This window comes from Delphinus delphis, chromosome 15 (assembly GCF_949987515.2).
Source record: "Delphinus delphis chromosome 15, mDelDel1.2, whole genome shotgun sequence".
Lineage (NCBI taxonomy): Eukaryota > Metazoa > Chordata > Mammalia > Artiodactyla > Delphinidae > Delphinus > Delphinus delphis.
The window spans coordinates 21,947,911-21,965,967 of record NC_082697.1 but is presented as its reverse complement, the minus strand read 5'-3'; the positions used below and the strand labels follow the sequence as shown (position 1 = coordinate 21,965,967).

The following is an 18,057-nucleotide window of genomic DNA, read 5'->3' as shown; positions in this document are numbered from 1 at the left end:
GGTAGCAGAGGCCAAACTGCAGGCCTTGAGTGGTTGGCTCCCTTTGCAAGACAAAGGGGCAGCTGCATTTTCTTATGTTGTATTCAAAGCTCCTTTTCTTCTCTTGGACTTTGGGCTGCTTTTTGTATGAGAGCACATTTTCATTTCTTTTTTTGGGGGGGGGGGCGTCTGAGACTAAATTACACTTCCTAGGGACATGGAGCAGTTTCTGATTGCAACTGTAACAGCCTGAGTACCAGCTGGGATTTTTGTATTAGGCAGCTCTGTGGGGCTCACCAGACCAGTAGAAAATTGGAACTCTTGGTCTAAAAAGGATTTTCAACAAATACTTATTTTGTTCTTGAAATTTTTACTGCCTCAGTTTGTCGGCTAATGGATCAGAAGTGATTGGACTGCTTGGAGCTTTTTTCAGTTATGGTCCTGGACGTGAGTTAGGAGATACTGTCCTGCTGATGAGTTTCGCCTCCTTCTCTGCCCCTGTGCCTTTAATGGCTGCATTTATTTTTTTAGGCTGATGTGGTCATCAGGTTCCCTGAAGAAGATGCTCCGTCGACTGTCCTGTCCAAGAACCTTTTCACCCCCAAACAGGAAATTCAGGTAGATCCCAAAAGAGTTCTTCACTAAACATTGAAGAGAAATGTGAAGTGGACACAGTGAGAGAGGGCAGCAGACCCCTGGACACTGGCTCTGGTCCCTTCTTTAACCTGTTTATGTGATGTTTTATAGTTTGGTCTTTGCCATCCTGTGGATCAGTCAGGGCAAATATCAGCCCCATCCTAGTGCTTAAAAAACAGGCTCAAGCTGCCCACTGACCAGCTCCCAGAAAACAGATAGTTGGAGACAAAATCAGAACCTGAATCTGTTTTCCTAAACATGCAGGAGGTTTAGCCCTCAGATCACTGCTTGATACTACAGCACACATGGATTTGGCTTTGTTCCTCTCTGCTCCTGCATAGACCAGGGGCCCACAGGTGGACAACTCAACTGGAGAACAGGGCTTTTCTCCCCTAGGCAAGCCCTTCCTCTCTCCTGGAACTCACTTTCTTTGCATACAAATATTAGCAATCCCTGCCCAGCCCAGCCCATAGGACTGTTGTGAGGATCAAAATAGTTCACAGATAAGAAAAGAAAAGCTTTGAAAAGTTTCTGAAGCAGTTCACAAAATAAACAATAATTATTAAACAGTTTGAGCACTGGTTAAAGAAACTGAGGTAGAGCCACTCGGTGGACTGTTTGCAATCGTGAGAAATGATCATACTGCAGTAACAGGGAAATCCCCATTTGAATTAATGTTGAAGTGTTCCAAGCAGACCACTTACTCTTATTTCACTGTTAGAAAAAGGCCAAGGGCCCAAAAGCTAGAGTAGTAGGATTTCTTTTTTAAAATCCTCCTAATGTTGCTATAGCATCGTTTAAGAATGTCAAATGCAGTTAAATAGTGGAAGGTATAAGCATGATGACAGAGGGTGCTGACTGATTTATAGGGTTGGAGTAGGCAGCAGTGACTGCCACAGGCAATGTTAGAAGTCCCTTCATGACAGTGGCAGCAAAGAGGAGCTGAGGTTAAGAAGTTGGGAACAGGAGTCTCAGGTGGAGGAGCTGCCTTGTTATGGAGCTGGGTTGGCTGGACACTGGCAAGCAAGAAAATTTTAAATTATTATACGCCAGTTAGCTAATTTAAGTTGGTTAGCAAAATATGATAGTGCTATCCTAGGAACCCAGAAGCATTATGAAATCCAGAGTCCTGCCTTGGGTGTGTCACCCCAGCCATCCAGATACCCGGGCACCATCTTCCATACTAGGCAAATGCTGCTTGATAGGTTGCATTCTCCAACCTCTAAATGGCAATATGTCTTGGAGGGAAAAAGAGGGTTGGTCAAGAGTAGTGAACTGGTGTAGTGTCTTTGGAAGCAGGCCTCTGGAAGCAGAAGCCCCTGTTGAGAAGAGGCGAAAGGCTAAGTGGCCACTCACGGCCAGGAAGTTTCAGCCTCTGGGAGGCATTTCCTCTTCTTGACTGTCATTGGCGTTTAGTTCCTAGTACATATACATGGCAGCCCCCGCTGGGAAGAGCACGTTTTAAAATATTCCTGGCTTGTCTTCTTTTGGCAGCACCTGTTCCGCGAGCCGGAGAAGAGGCCCCCCACGGTGGTGTCCAATACATTCACTGCCCTGATCCTCTCGCCCTTGCTCCTGCTCTTTGCTCTGGTGAGTAGCTGTAATTAGCATGGGCAGCGTGTGTCTGGCGCCAGACTCAGCAGATGTAGCTGTTCCAAAGGAGGCTTTGTGCTCTGGCCTCAGCACAGCTCCAGAGGGGTCCAGCAGCTGTGACCCAAACCGATGGTCAAAAAATTTTAGAATAACTAAAATTCCCCATTATGGGGGAGCAGCCAGAAAAACTGATCCATTATCAAGGGGCATGAGAAAGTACCCAGTAACCGTTAAAAATGGTAAAAGTGTATAGACGGGGATGCTCTGTAGGAACGTTCAGATGAGGTCAAGTGTGAAAAAAGCAAGACCGGATGCTAATAGCTATAGAAAAAGTGAGTACAGAGGCTGTGCATTTCAGCACTGTTTGGAGCATAAAACTATAAACAACCTAAAGTCCTCATAAAAGCAAGTGTTAAATAAATTATGTACATTCATACAATGGAATAATATGCAGCTCATTAAAAGAATGGATAGGGCTTCCCTGGTGGCGCAGTGGTTGAGAGTCCACCTGCCGATGCACGGGACACGGGTTCGTGCTCCGGTCCGGGAAGATCCCACATGCCGCGGAGCGGCTAGGCCCGTGAGCCATGGCCACTGGGCCTGCGCGTCCGGAGCCTGTGCTCCGCAACGGGAGAGGCCACGACAGTGAGAGGCCCGCGTACTGCAAAAAAAAAAAAAAAAAAGAATGGATAGATTTATGTACTTGTCAACTGATATGACGATGTTGGCAAGATGTTCTATTGAGTGAAGAAGGCAAGGGGTAGGATAGTATGTTTAGTACAGTGCTCTTTGTTTAAAAACCTTAAAAAGGCATCATCTATTAGTGTTGGTCGCCTCTAAGGAGGGGGCCTTTTAGGGAGTATAGAAGAAGGACATTTTTACCTCTTATACTTTAATGTACAGTTTGAATTTTTTTTTTTTTTTTTTTGCGGTACGCGGGCCTCTCACTGTTGTGGCCTCTCCCATTGCGGAGCACAGGCTCCAGACGCACAGGTTCAGTGGCCATGGCTCACGGGCCCAGCCGCTCCGCGGCACGTGGGATCTTCCCGGACCGGGGCACGAACCCACGTCCCCTGCATCGGCAGGCGGACTCTCAACCACTGCGCCACCAGGGAAGCCCTCGTCTCTTTTTAAAAAATTATAAACATAGATGTAAATCCTCAAAGTTCAGAGAATTTTGAGAACTGTATGGAAAACTCATTAGATCTTACTTTTGGAAAGTTGCTTGTGTTCCTAATTCATTGATTGATTTTAATAAAAGAATTATTGGTCAATCTAAATCTGGAAGGCATGCCACAAGCTTTCAGAAACCAGACCTAGGATATGGGCACCTGTTCTTTTGAGTGATCAGAATTTCAAAAAGCATGGAACCCACAGCAAGAGCGTGTGCATCCTCCCGACTGCTGGTGGGTTTATCTCACCAATACTTAGAGAAATTAGCAGGGGTGCCAGTTACTTCATCACAAATACAGGTTCTGACCTTTCAGCCTCATGGTTTCACCTGTTTTAAAATAGAAAAGTTTGCTGTCATTAAAAATGATGTTCAGGTTTGAGTTACCCAAGCGCATTTGAGAGCAGGTGTTGGAATGCCTTTCTAAAGAAAAAAGAGAACAGTTTTTTCTGAGGACTTATAATAGGGTGGTCGTCACTTGGAAAAATTCCCTGTTCTTCAGGTGTGCATGAACTTTTAAGCCCTTAAGGCTGTTTATTGGATTAGCATTGGCATGGCATGTGTTGCCTCCCTTTCAAGTTCTAATGTCTTTTTAATTTATTTCTCCCCATCGTTCAGTGGATCCGGATTGGTGCCAATGTCTCCAACTTCACTTTTGCTCCTAGCACGATTATCTTTCACCTGGGACATGCTGGTAAGCGCCCCAGGCTGCTAATTCCATTTAACCTCCTTTGACATTTTGCCTGCCCACGCAAAAGCCCTGTTAAGTAGCCCCACAGCCTATTAACTATAATGACTTAATAGCATAACATTTCCCTCTTCCTCGTGGCCTTTTACGACAGTTAATATGATGATAAACCTGTTTGGCCCATCAACTTAGAACAGCTGTCATTATATTGGGTTTCATTGTACTAGGCTGCCGTTGGCAGGCCGTTTTACCTTCATTTAATAGCTCTGTTCATTTCCAGAGATTACTCACTTATTGTATCTTTACATTGAGCCATCTTCCTGAGTGAACAGCATTAATGCAGTTTCCAACGGTTATCTTCCCCCAACGTATTGATCTTCACATTTGCTAGCGGCTGTGTCTGGACTGTAGTCGAAAACAGTCCCTTCCACAGTCAGACATGCTGTCCTGCATTGTTCTCTTGAAAACTTAGGACCTAACTGTTACAAGACAGTAAATTCACAAATCAGTTAGGCGTTTCAGAAACTTTCGATACTATTGAATTGGTGACCCTTGCATTTCACTGAGACATTAATATTCTTTTCTGATTTCTTTGACTCTTTCAGGAGTCACCCTCTTTGTGTCCATAGTGTGCTGATTCTGTAGGGGTCCACAGACGAATCCCTTGAAACTCTAGGCAAATGTGTATCTCTGTTTTCCTGGGGAAAGAGAGAGTCTGTAACTTTGATCAAAAGTCTGACAGTGGTCCATGACCTCAGAAAGGGCTAAGAACCCCTGCTGTAGTTCATCTGTCATCCGTCTGGGCAGAATTGACAGGAAGACCTTTCTCTCCAGCCCAGTTAACTGAATTTGAGTGATGGCCCTCCCAGGTCAGGCTGAGAACAAAACCTGAATATAAATTTGTTTAGAGCCATGACTTTTTTTGCCAGAGTGCTTTTTGCATACATTCCCTCATTTGATTCTCATCACAACCCTGATGGGGGTGACCAGGGTAGGAATTATGCTCCTTGTTTGATGGGTGAGAGAATTTAGGCTCAGAGAAATTAAGTGGCTGCGAAGGGCAGAGCCTGGGCCAGAACCCAGGGTCCTCAGTGCCCAGACCTGAGCCCTATTGACTAAACCTTCCTCCTCTGTCCTCCTTGCTTCCTTCCTAGTCACAGTGGCAAATTAGCCCTAAAAATTTTTTTAATGAAAAGAAAAATGATTCATTCCTTTAATCCTATGGGCTTTCATTCAGAATTTTAAAAAATCAACTGAATCCCAAATATAACATGACATAACTTAAAAAACAAACAACAACAAAACCTGCGTTAAAGAACAAAGATGCGAGCTGGAATATGGAACCAAGTTGCTGAGATCTGGTTTTTACCTGTGGATTTCTTGGTAGCCAGGGCTGAGAAGCAAGTATATTGAGCTGTTTATTTTCTGGCATCAGATAAAGGGAATAAAACATGCTGGTCTATAAATACAGACCTCTTAGGATCTGCAGTTACTGGCTTCTAACTGTCCTCTGCCCAGGGCAATGTCACTGTTTGACTTAATTGGCTATCATGACGCCTGTTCTCGTAGCTATGCTGGGGCTCATGTATGTCTACTGGACGCAACTCAACATGTTCCAGACCCTGAAGTACCTGGCCATCTTGGGCAGTGTGACGTTTCTGGCTGGCAATCGCATGCTGGCCCAGCAGGCAATCAAGAGGTAAGGTTGGGGGCGGGCCAGGGACCCAGAGTGGGATTAGAAATACTGTTGTCAGCTCTGTCCACCCAGCTCTTTGAACAGCGGTATGTGGCAAAATGATTCATGTCCTTAGGGGCCAGTGTGACACCTTAATTCAGCCCGATACAGAAGCCTTTTAAATCAGAAAAGAGCCTTGGTGATAAGTTTTAAATACGTTAAAACCACAACAGTTTATGCCCCGGCACATTGAAACAAGAGAAGAAAATAATTGCTTTATGAAGATTAAAATGGGGTAGGACAGGTGGCAGAAGAAGGTTGTTGTTAGCGTGCTGGCTGTATAACAGTTTTCTCCTCTGCTGCCGCAGAAAACCCTTTTCTGCCCTCCTCCCGCACCCCCGAGGAGGACTCTTCTGTAACCACCACAGCCTCCCGGAGCTCTTCCTCCTAAGTATGAGGTCCATGATCTTCCCCCCAGAAACCGTGTCGGGCTTTACAGAGGCCCCCAGCAGGGAGCACTGCTCAGTGACCCGCATCACGTCCAGATAAGAACCAGACAAACTTAGGTTCACACAAATGGTCAGGTCCCCCCGCAATGGCAGCTTGCTGGCAGCTTGACTTTAGAACCTGGCTTAGAAGCAAATTTAAATGTCACGTAGGTATTTCTCATTGATTTAACTTTATTAGAACTTGGGTGATTTCAGCCACATAAAGGTCAATAAGAAAAGGTCAGAATTGCTTTCACCTTTGGAAGTTCACAATTTCAGACGTGCCCTACTTTCTCCTCTCCAGAACTTTTGGTGGAAGAATGTAACACAATAGTGTTAGCCCCCACCGTGCGGCTGCCAGTTAAGTTGGTCAGATCAGAGAGAGACTTGCTCAGAGACTGTTATGGGCGGGAGAGTCCCACGTCTCCTCCCTGCCTGAGACTCCATAGAGCTCTCTGAGTGCCTCACCGTGGATACCAGCCCCAGCGTGCTCCCTGCCCCGCCTGTAGCCGTCCAGATTCCGCTAGAGCTTCCCTTAGCACCAGCAGTGGCCACTGGCTCACTTCTCTGCCCCTCCAGCAGCCTGAACTTGGTGGCTCTGCACTGCATCTGAGAAAGAGCCAGGACTCAGCTGTTTTCTCTGAGCAGAGCCCTGTTCCCTCAGAGCAGCGCGTCCAGGCCCCAGGGAGCCAAAAGGCTGTCCTCTGCTGAGTTCACTCTTTTCTGGAAGTTGCCCACACAAGATGAACAAGATTAAGGAGAGATGGGAGTGGAAACCGTTTGATTTAGGTCCTGCTCAGCGGGAGTTCCTAGTCTGGAAGGCTAACATTGTGTACACTTTCTGGGGAGGAAGACCATGGTTCTCATCCCACCCTCCATTCTTTATAGAAAGTCACAGCCCACTCTGTTGCCGTCTTCCTGAGTCCTAGAGCAAGCTCTGCCCCTGGGGAAAACGATGACTCTAACAGAAGCTCTGGTCGGGTGTTTGCCATTTCTTTCCTCAGCTTATTTCTCTTCTTACTGTCCTTTCTTGACTCTCAAACCCTCTTTCCTTTGGCAGGATCGCTGCAGAGCAGAGCAGTAGATTGGCAAAATATAGGACACTACGGTAAAGATGAAGGGCGACTCATCCCAGGAGCAGGGCCCCTTTCCATCTTGCCCACCTCATGCATGTCAGTTATTTATCTGATTTTCAGCACACTTGTTCCTCCCCATCCCTCCCTAAGCCGAAGCTGAATTCTGAGGCCATTTCCCCACTTCCTGGACCAAGATGTAACTGGACCAGGGCAAAAGCCAGAGCCCTCTGAGTTAGCCCAGCTGATGGTAACTGCAGCAGAGCAGCTCTGACCTGGCTTTGACTGTAAGGCTCCATCCTCCCGTGTGTCCCACGGGGTACTTTATAGACACAGCCCCTCTCTGTGTTCAGAGGAGAACAGAGTTGAGGATAGACAGATTCAACCTTGGACTTCTTAAAAGGGGACACCCCCCCCCCCATTCAGGACATCTAAATTCATTAAATGATGGTCCCATGGCAAATCCTGGCACACCTTGTCACTGTTCTAGGCCTTTTTGTAATATTAGCCTCTGATTGGGCCAAACAGTGTGGTTTGGTGAGACACTAAATTTTGAAGACTGATGGCCACAGATCAAAGCCAGCATCATCAAAACCCAGGTTCCTAGAGCTCAGGATATATGGTTCAGGGCAGCTCCCTGTGTGACTAAAATGTCAAGTGAAATATCACCCGTTCTCCATTGTGTCCTAGGATGAGGATGGGAGTGGAGGAAGGTGAAGGGAGGGAAGGAGAAGAGAGTGTCTGATGCTTCACTGATCAGCTCCTTTAGACCAAGGATTGGCAGAAGTTTTCTGGAAAGAGCCAGATAGTACTTAGGCTTTGCAGGCCATACGGTCTGTTACAACTACTCAACTCTGCCACTATAATGTGCGAGCAGCCATAGACCGCGTAAACAAACCCGCATGGCCATGTTCCAATGAAACTTTGTTTACAGAAGCAGGTGGTGGGCTGCATCTGGCCCGTGGGGCACAGTTTGTTGACCCCTGTACTAGACCAACAAAGAGGAGGGAGGTATTTGAGTTTTCAAGTCATGTTCCCTCTCGTCCTTTGCCATGGAAATGGCTTTCCCTGCCAAAGCAACAAAGCCGTCTAATTTTCACTCCTCTGAAAATAGGAGAAATCAACAAAAGCGTAGAATGTAGAGCCTTTCCACTGACGTGTGAACATAAGCTGGAACATCCAGTTCTCAACACAGGCTTGCTCAGAGACGACTTGCTCAGAAAACGACTACATTTGTTTTGGTTTTGTTTTTTCAGGATTAATTCATATACAGTAAAATTCACCCTTGTTAGTGTACAATTCTGTGAATCTTGAAAGATGTAGTAGACAGTCTTGTAAACACTACCTCAGCCAAGGTACAAACTTATTTCCACACTCCAGTGAGCTCCTGTGTCTCTTTGTGGTCTGTCCCTTCTCCCCACCCGCCATTCCTTAGCCTTATCCATTTGGTTTTGTCCTGAATTACAGTTGCTCTCGCTGAGATTTGTTTTCAGAACTAGTCCTTTCTGCTAAGTATTGAGCTCTTTAATTCTTTAAAACTAACTGGATTCGTTTTGTTTTTCTTGATTTTTAGATAGTCTGCCCCCGCCCCCGCTACCCCCAAACCATACTGCTTGAGAAAGAGGAAAGTCACTTGATCATTTGGACATTTGGGACTTCCTGAGGTTGGGACCTTGTCTTTTAGAGGAAAGTCCCTAGTAGCCAAGTGTTTTTGATCTGAGAACAGGTATTGATTTGATCAGGCGTAACAGAGGGCTAATTTCTTAGCTAAGATGGAGGCTTGTGGGTCACCACCCTTTCTGCTGTTCTTATTTCATAATTAACGGTGTCCTCTCTGCATGAACGTTTCGAAACACACGTACTTTTTTTTTCTTTTTTGGCCGCCCCACGTGGCTTGTGGGATCTTAGTTCCCCGACCAGGGATCGAACCTGTGCCCCCTGCAGTGGAAGCTCGGAGTCCTAACTACTGGACTGCCAGGGAATTCCTGGAACACACACCTGGGAACCTCTGAATGCTGGCAGAGAATTAGGGGCACTCACTTTGGCCCTCAGGATGAGTTCCATGCCTGTGCATGCGTGCCCCTTGGAACTGTTGATTAATTGGTTTGGAGCCTGCCATTCTGCAAGACCGCCTTGTCATCACATCAGCCCTCACCACTGGGGACAGCTGCCTGCTGAGGACGGCATGTGTGTGAGCACCTTGCTTCTGCTCACCAGAACCATCTGAATCACTTACTTGGTGCTGTCATCCTCTGGCTGCACAGTGTCTGTCCAGATAGTCATTTCCCTTCTTGTGTTTCCCCGTCACTTCCTGGAGTCTAGGGGGGGCAGCTGTGGAGAAAGAAGGAATAAAGAGAGTTAGTGTTTATCCCCTCAAACTTTTTCTGTGAGCTGAGTCCAGTTTCTGAGAATCATTCTTTCTTAAGTTTAGACATCGAGTCTGATCACTGACAAGAACATGACCACACGATAGGAATATGGTGCAGATTTCTGTACCGAAAGGTCAGAATGTCATCTTCCAAGCTACGTGAGGGCATGTGTTGTTTGGCAGACCTGGAGTCCGGGAAATTGAAGACGAGCATTCTTCTATTCATCCAGTTGAAATGTACAGTGTCTTTTTGGCCTTGTACTGTGAGAGGTGTGCCTGGAATTACCTCATCTTGTGTTTTCACATACCACACTTACTTAGGTATCATCAGGTGTGTTTCATTGATTATTTAAGATGTTGTCAGCTTCAGTTCGAGCTATCTGTCTTATATTCTTTTGTGAAATGAGATGGGGCATAAATAAATAGAATTAATAGATGAATGAAAAAAATAGATGAATGATTGTTCCCTTATAAATGGGATCTCCTAGTACCTTGGTCTCTCTGTTGTCACCAGTTAGGAGCTGCAACCCTGAATTGAAATATTCAATAATTTTGTGTTTGTCTCCATTTTCTTTCAGAACAGCACATTAGTTCCAGGAAAAAGAAGGAGGTTCTGAAAGCTTAAGTGAATATCAAGAGAAGGAGTCAAGAATAATTCATAGTTTGAGAAGAGGAATGAAAAAAACCCTTTATTTAAAAAGAAAAAAGTCAAAATCGTTTTGCTTGTTTTTCTATTTCCCCAACACAGAGCAGGTACCTGTGAGCCCAGATACTCTGTTTCTTTGGCATGGGGCCCTAGCAAGATGCTGTGAATATTCTAACTTACCCACATGTTGCATTGAAAAGTTGAAATCTGTAATTAATCTGTTACGCAATAAAGAGAATAATAGGAATGAAGACCTGAGAGTTTCTTCCGGTACTTTGGGGCTGATTGGATTCCCAGGGCACATAACATGAGGCCTTCGTTGGGAAGTATGCTTGACACAGTGGCCGGGGTGTTTCTCCAGGACGTTTTACGTTGGTCCTTCTCACCTCTTTCTTTCTTTCTTTTTTTTTTTTTTTGCCGCATAGCATAGCATGTGGGAGCTTAGTTCCCCGACCAGGGATCGGACTCGTGCCCCCTGTCACCTCTTTCTTAGCAGAGCTGAGGATTACCTGGAAAAGCCAGCATCCTTTCTTCATCTCCAGCACTGGGTACCAACTATGTCCTGTCGATATCTGAAGACCCCCCTGCTTTTGCCTGGAAAGTTTGGTCTTGGTGTGCAGTGGGGAAGGGAAGGGATTATCTTAAAAGAAGGCTGAGCCCATGAGCTATCTTAGGTTCTTAGAGGGACACATGCATCTCAAGAATGCCCCTTTGGAAGTTGTGCCCGGGATGACCATTACGTGGAGGTTATACAATATCACTTAGAGAAGTAATATTGAGCAGTGTGTTTATGTGTGCAGACTTCAGTGTTGGGCAAGCCTACTGTTACCACTTACACGCTGAAGGACTTTGGGCAAGTGGCTTAATGTCTCTAAGCCTCCTTTTTTTTCTTCCGTAGAAGATAATACAGTACCTCCTCATATGGCTGAAAGAGTTTCATGAATCTGAAGTGCTTGGCTCAGTGCTTGGCATCTGTCCTAATTGGCCCATAGTTATGTACTTTGGCTCATTGCCTCTACTTCTATTAATTGAAACATAATAGTAGATAACTTTTGAAATGCAGGTAATTCTAGGAGTATTTATTGAGTTTGGGGGGTAGAAATTATTTTAATCAGATTGCTTTCCAGCGTAGCTGGACTTGCCCCTTCAAAATGGGGATTTTAACTGGGGAAAGAGGAAAGGAGATTCTGGAACTTTGGCTGGTTCTGAATGGGACTCTGCAGGGGAGCGGTTGATACGGGCAATAACAGGGGTGCCTCTAAGATAGGAAGGAGACCTCACCTTTCCCAGAGGTTGCAAACCGGTGGCCCATGTTTTATTTGATCCATAGTGTTCTTTGGTTTTTTTTAATTGAGTTAGTTGCTAACATTTACAAATTGAGAAAATTCATATAAAAATCCAATTTGGGGAGTTCCCTGGTGGCACAGTGGTTAAGAATCCGCCTGCCAGTGCAGGGGACATGGGTTTGAGCCCTGGTCCGGGAGGATCCCACATGCCACGGAGCAGCTAAGCCTGCGAGCCACAACTACTGAGCCCGCAGGCCACAACCACTGAAGCCTGCACACCTAGAGCCCGTGCTCCTCAACAAGAGAAGCCACCGCAATGAGTAGCCCACGCACTGCAGCAAAGATTAGCCCCCGCTCGTCGCAACTAGAGAAAGCCTGTGTGCAGCCACGAAGACCCAGCGCAGCCAAAGATAAATAAATTTATAAAAATAAGTAAAATAAATAAATTTATTTAAAAAAAATCCAATTGGGGGTTTGGGATTCTCTGGAAAAAGAAAATCAGAGCCGGCAACATTGGGCCTGATTCCTGTATGACAACAATCAGCTGAAGCTGAATAGCATCTGCTGCCTTTGGGTTGGGCCTGCACTCTCCAGTCTGCCACAGTCCTGCCCCCACGGGTTCCGCCTACTCTGGCATCGGTCCTCCCACCAACTTCTCGCGATTGGTACCTGCCTGGCTCCTGTAGACGTATGACTGAAAGCCTTGCTTTTAAATTTTAGCTTCTTATCCCGCCCTGATGGGAAAAGGTGATGTTGGTCTCCAACTGCTGTTGGGTGGCTCCTAGTGTCCCTGCTTATGGGTGCTGGGACCTCAGCAGCTCAGAGTAGTGGGGAAGGGAGGAGAACAGGAGACCCACCCACCTGGTACTGTCGCACCTGTAACCAGACCTGTATAGTTCTGGAAAACAGACTGGTTGAGGCCTGCTGGACAGAGGTGTAGAGAAGGGACAGTAGGGCCTGAGCATAGAAGTGCAGTGGCTGGAGGGCAGGAGATCAGGAAACAGCTTCCTAGAGAAGGGGCTGGCAGGGCTCGGGGCGCCATGGCCGGTTCAGGACTGGCCTGCAGACCTAGAGGAGCTGGAGAATAAAGCACAGCAGACGTTTGCTACATGCCAGGCTCTGTGCTTGGTCCAGCTGTGGCAGTGAGCAAGACAGATTGTTCCCTGCCCTTGGTTCACTTATATCCCAGAGGGGACAAGGGAAAGGGAGCAGAGTAATCACAAATCTGAAAAGGAATATTTATCCAGAGGGGTTGGGAAGGCTAAGCTGACAATCGAAAGAAAAGAGGCAGTCTTTGCAGAGCTGGGGAAGAACATTCTAGGCAGAGCAGCAACATACGCAAAGGTTCTTGAGGCAAGAACTTGGCGTATCTGAACTGAAAGCAGGCCAGAGTAACTAGGGCGGAGCTAGCAAGGAAGAGAGTATCCTTGGAAGCCATAACAAATATGGATTTTAAGGGCCATGGTAAAGGGGATAGATTTTATTTTCAGACTGACAGCAAATTAAGGGAACTTGAATTTTATGCTGAGATACAGCAGAGGCAGAAACAGCTTGTATGCTGTCTTTCTGGCCCTTCCCACTGGGAGAAGCCTCTTGAAGGCTGCGGGAGAGAGTCCGCCTGCTTGTAGCCTCGTGGTAGGTCTGGGGAGGCTGCAGTTGAGAACAGGCCTAATGAAATCCACTGGATTTGTTGCTCAAATTATTTGCTACTAGCAAAGATGCTTTGCTTGACCAAACTTTAGTCAGGATCCTGAAATTTCTCCTACGCCCATCTGTACTCTTTCTTTTAAAATCTAGTTTTAGCAAGAACCCTTCTAAGCAGTTTAACCAGACCCTCCCACCTCCATGTCTGATCACCCTGATATGTGGTCAGATTCCTCACCCTCCACCATCTCCCAGGTGATGTCTGATCTTCCTGGCCTATCTTCAGCCAGAATCCTGTTAGGTCAGCTTAACTAGAATCCCCTTACCCCTGATGTATCTTCTTGGTAAGTTTCCATCCACTGTTCCCCACCCTGCTCCTTGGCTGTCAGTTCCCACTAGACCATGCTGTATTCAGAATTGAGCTCACATCTATATGAGGTCTCTTTCCCCCTATTGCAGAAGTCCTGAATAAAATCTGTTTTTACCTCTTTAACTGCTGTGCAGCTCTGGTTTTCATTTGACACCACAGTAGTGCCTGGGCCTTGCTTTCTCTATAAAGAGTACTCAGCACAGCAGGTCAGAGTCCAACTGACCTTTCTTCAACCCCCTGAGCCTTAGTTTCTTATCGGTAAAAATGGGATAATACCTCTGAGGGCTTTATAAGGATTAAATGAGGTCACATCCAAAACACAGACTACAGTGCCTGGCACTGACATTGACTCAGAGTTTTCTTGGATTAGTATAGATATTACCATTGTTATTTCCTGTGTGTCGTTGGCAGGAGCCCAGTAAGCAGTTTGTACCAGGTCCATGTTTCTTTGTTGGTTGGTCGAATTCACTTGCTTCCCCAGCTGTCATTTCCTGGAGGGCCTGGAGGCTTGAAACAATACAGGAGCACTGTCCTGGAATCAGGAGTCTGTTACGAGCTTTGCCCCCTCCGGGCTGTAGGACCTCTTACCTCTGCTCTGCCCTCCCCCAAGGGCTGTGGTAGGGAGCACATGAAGCAATGGATGGGAAACCCCTTTGTGAATTTTAATATAAACATAAAGGATTATCATAGCAACAAGTCCCCCATTGATTAGAGCATTTCTTTAGGGGAAAAAAATAATAGCACTCCATCTTAAGTGGGACCCCCCAAAGGAATGGGAAGCTCCCAGTCCCTCTGTGGGGAGGGTTTAAGTCCTGTAAGCTGCCATTAGTGTCATAGTTAATGGAGATAAAGCATCGGAATTGTTGCCATCACGGTCTTTTCCTTTATAACGGCATTCACCTCGAAAACCACAAGTAGCAGCGGGGCCCAGTGCTCGTTATTTCATTTGAAAAACTCATTGGAAGTTGAGAGAGCCCTCAGTCTTTGCTTTTGTTGGGACAGGCGGAGGAAAGAGATGAGCAGGTGGGTCTGGGGGAAGGAAGGGGGGGCTCGGGCTGGCCTGGCGAAACCACCATTCAGCAGCCTCCTCCTTTGTTCTCCTTCCTTGGCAGGTTCTCGGCCAGCCCGCTCAGCTTGGTTGAAGTGGACCGCGGCCCTCAAAGGCCAGCCTTCTCTTCTGAAGGGGGCTTTTGTTGCCCATTGTTGGTATTGTCTCCTCCACGGAGCCATGGTGGCCCCCCGCAGAGCATTTCCCACGCTTCACATTCTTTCTTGGAGGGCAAACTGGGGGCTCCCAGAGAGAGCAGGTGGTCTGAACCGGGTGAAGCCCTGAGCTGGCTTTACAGCCCTGGTGTGGGAGACGGGCCCACGGGATGCGGGTCCAGCACTGTGTGTGCCAGGTCGGAAAAGGCCGGAGATGGGACTGCTCACCTCTGAGTCCCCATCAACTCTGAGATGCTACAGATCTTCTTGTACTTTTAATCCAAACACACATCCCATCATCCAGACGTTTCACTTTTTTTTCTTTTTTTAGATTTAATCTACTTATAGTAAGATGCCCAAATCTTAAGTGTATAGCTCAATGAAATTTTACATCTAACTACGCTAGTGTAACCATTACCCAAGTCAAAATATGGAATGTTTTGATCCCCTCTCGGAAAGTTCAGAGTCTAAGAAGAGGCTATGTGTGGGGTGCTGTGTGGTGGTGTAGGTGATGTGTGTGGGTATCTGGCCCAGGTAAAACTGTTCATGAATAGAAAAAGTTGGGTAATCACTGACATAGGTACATCTGGTCAGTGGCTTCAGCTCTCTGCTTCCCTTTATAGCAAAACTTCTTCAAAGAATTGTCTCTACCAGTGCTGTCCAATAGAAATGTAATGCAAGCCCCAGAGGTGATTTAAAATTTTCTAGTAACCATAACAAATAAGTAAGAAACAGGTGAAATTCAATTTTAATATATTTTATTTAACCCAATCTATTCAAAATATTATTTTAACATGTAATCAATACAAAAAACCTTACTGAGATATTTTGTATTCTTTTTTCATACTGTCTTTGAAATCCACTTAAAGTACATCTCAGATGATATTAGCCACCTTTCAGGTGTTCAGCAGCCATATGTGTTCAGTGGCCACCATATTGGGCAGCCAGGTCTATACTCATCAGCTCTGACTCCTCTCCTGCCATTTTCTCTCTTTTTTTTTTTTTTTTTAAGATTTTTTGGATGTGAACCATTTTTTCAAAGTCTTTATTGAATTTGTTACAATATTGCTTCTGTTTTATGTTTTGGCTTTTTGGCCATGAGGCACATGTGGGATCTTAGCTCTCCGACCAGGGATCAAACCTGCACCCCCTGCATTGGAAGGCGAAGTCTTAACCACCGGACCGCCAGGGAATTCCCCTACCATTTGCTCTTGAACCCACTCGAGTCAGACTTTTGCCTCCACCATCGGCCCAATTTGTTCTTGCCAAGGTCATCAGTGGTTTCCATGGTCACTTTCATGTTCAGTTCTCAACTGACTTGACCCATCAGCGGCATTTGGTACCGTAGATCATTCCCTTCTCAAAACGCTTTCTCCGGTTGGCTTCTGGAATTTCTCTCTTGTAGTTTTCCTGTCATCTCACTGCCTGTTCCTTCTCAGTCTCCTTTGCTGGTTCCTCATCTTTCCTCCCAGCTTTCAATGTGGGGTGCCCCTGGGTAGTCCTTGGACATCTGCTCTTTCTGTTCCTCTTCCTTAGTGATCTAACCTACTCTCCTCACTTTAATGACCATCTAAAGGGTGACGGCTACCAAACCAAACCGGCTGACCAGACCTCTCTCCTGGCTCCAGACTTGTACACCCAGGTGCCTACTCAACATCCTCACTGGAGCCTTTAAGGGGCGTCTCAGACTCAGTATGTCTAAACCCAAACTCCCAATACCCGCGCCCCCCACCGCCAAAGCTCGTAAATGGCAACTCCATCCTTCCAGTTGCTCAGGCCAAAAACTTTGGAGTCATTCTTGACTCCTCTCCAATCCCCACACCGTATCCATCAGCAAATGAGTTCTACCCTAAGAATGTATCCAGCATCTGACCCTTTCTCAGAGTGACATTAAATACAAGTCAGGGGCTTCCCTGGTGGCACAGTGGTTGAGAGTCCGCCTGCCGATGCAGGGGACGCGGGTTCGTGCCCCGGTCCAGGAAGATCCCACATGCCGCGGAGCGGCTGGGCCTGTGAGCCATGGCTGCTGAGCCTGTGCGTCCGGAGCCTGTGCTCCGCAACGGGAGAGGCCACAACAGTGAGGGGCCCGTGTACCGCAAAAAAAAAAAAAAAAAAAAAAAAAAGAGTTACCATTAAATACAAGTCAGATCACGTCGTTCTGCTTAAACTCTGCGATGGCTCCCATCTCACCAAGGGTGAGATTTTTAAGTCCTTACCATGGCCTCCAAGGGTCAGATGAGCTGGCTTCCCGCTCCCTCTTGGCCTCCTTTCCTTCACCCACAGCCTCGCTGTGCTCTAGCCGCACTGACCTTCTGCTCCTCCTCCCTTCACACTCTTGCCTCAGGGCCTTTGTGTTGGGTTTTCGCTCTGCTTGGAATGTTCTTCACCCACATATTGTCAAGGCCAACTCTTGAGGGACTTTACTCAAATGTCCCTCATCAGAGAGGCCTTCCCTAACCACCACACCGCATATTCACTAGAGATAAAATAATCCCCTCCCACACTCCCATCCCATTAATTTTTTCCCTTTGCAATCGCCACCATCTTACATATTCTATACATACGAACCTTCAAGTCGTGAGCTTTCAAATATGTGAACATGCGTTTGTATGTCCAGTCACGTAAGCTAGTTCAAGTGTCTGGCGTACATTGTCACGTGTGTGCATCCTCTATAAGTGGTTGCTTTTTTTTTTTTTTTTTTTTTTTTTGCGGTACACGGGCCTCTCATTGTTGTGGCCTCTCCTGTTGCGGAGCACAGGCTCCGGACGCGCAGGCTCAGCGGCCATGGCTCACGGGCCCAGCCGCTCCGCGGCATGTGGGATCTTCCCGGACCGGGGCACGTACCCGCGTCCCCTGCATCGGCAGGCGGACTCTCAACCACTGCGCCACCAGGGAAGTCCGGTTGTGCTTTTGTGTACTTTGCTGTGCAGTACTGTATAGAGTACAGTAGTTCAGTATCTTTATTTCAAACGCAGGATGTCCGGAAGCAAGCGTAAAAGCAGCGGTGATGTAGCGGGTACGGCTAAGAAGCGCCAGCTGTGGTACTGTACTACTGTACTTTTCAAGGTATTGTACTGTAAAATTTAAAATGTTTTCTTTATTTTTTTGTGCTTGTTTGTTCTTTACGTATTATTTGTGTGAGAAGTATTATAAACCTATTACAGTGCAGTACTCTATAGCTCTATAGGCTAACTTTGTTGGACATGAACAAATTGGGCTTACGAATGCGCTCTCAGA

General features: G+C 46.5%; 1 protein-coding gene across 4 annotated transcripts in view; it reads left to right on the top strand.

The window, feature by feature from the left end:
* Window positions 1–10,568, top strand: part of RPN2 (ribophorin II) — a 53,907-nt gene extending 43,339 nt beyond the window's left edge. For 2 of the 4 annotated variants that reach the window (XM_060030819.2, XM_060030818.1), the window contains 6 exons: window positions 511–597; window positions 2,110–2,205; window positions 3,998–4,073; window positions 5,637–5,766; window positions 7,291–7,338; window positions 10,250–10,568. In XM_060030819.2, coding sequence (XP_059886802.1) covers window positions 511–597; window positions 2,110–2,205; window positions 3,998–4,073; window positions 5,637–5,766; window positions 7,291–7,338; window positions 10,250–10,262 — 450 coding nt within the window. In that variant the 3' untranslated portion in view covers window positions 10,263–10,568. The remainder of the gene's footprint in view (window positions 1–510; window positions 598–2,109; window positions 2,206–3,997; window positions 4,074–5,636; window positions 5,767–7,290; window positions 7,339–10,249) is intronic. The other 2 variants (XM_060030820.1, XM_060030821.1) reach the window with 2 other exon arrangements.
* Window positions 10,569–18,057: the final 7,489 nt, after the last annotated feature.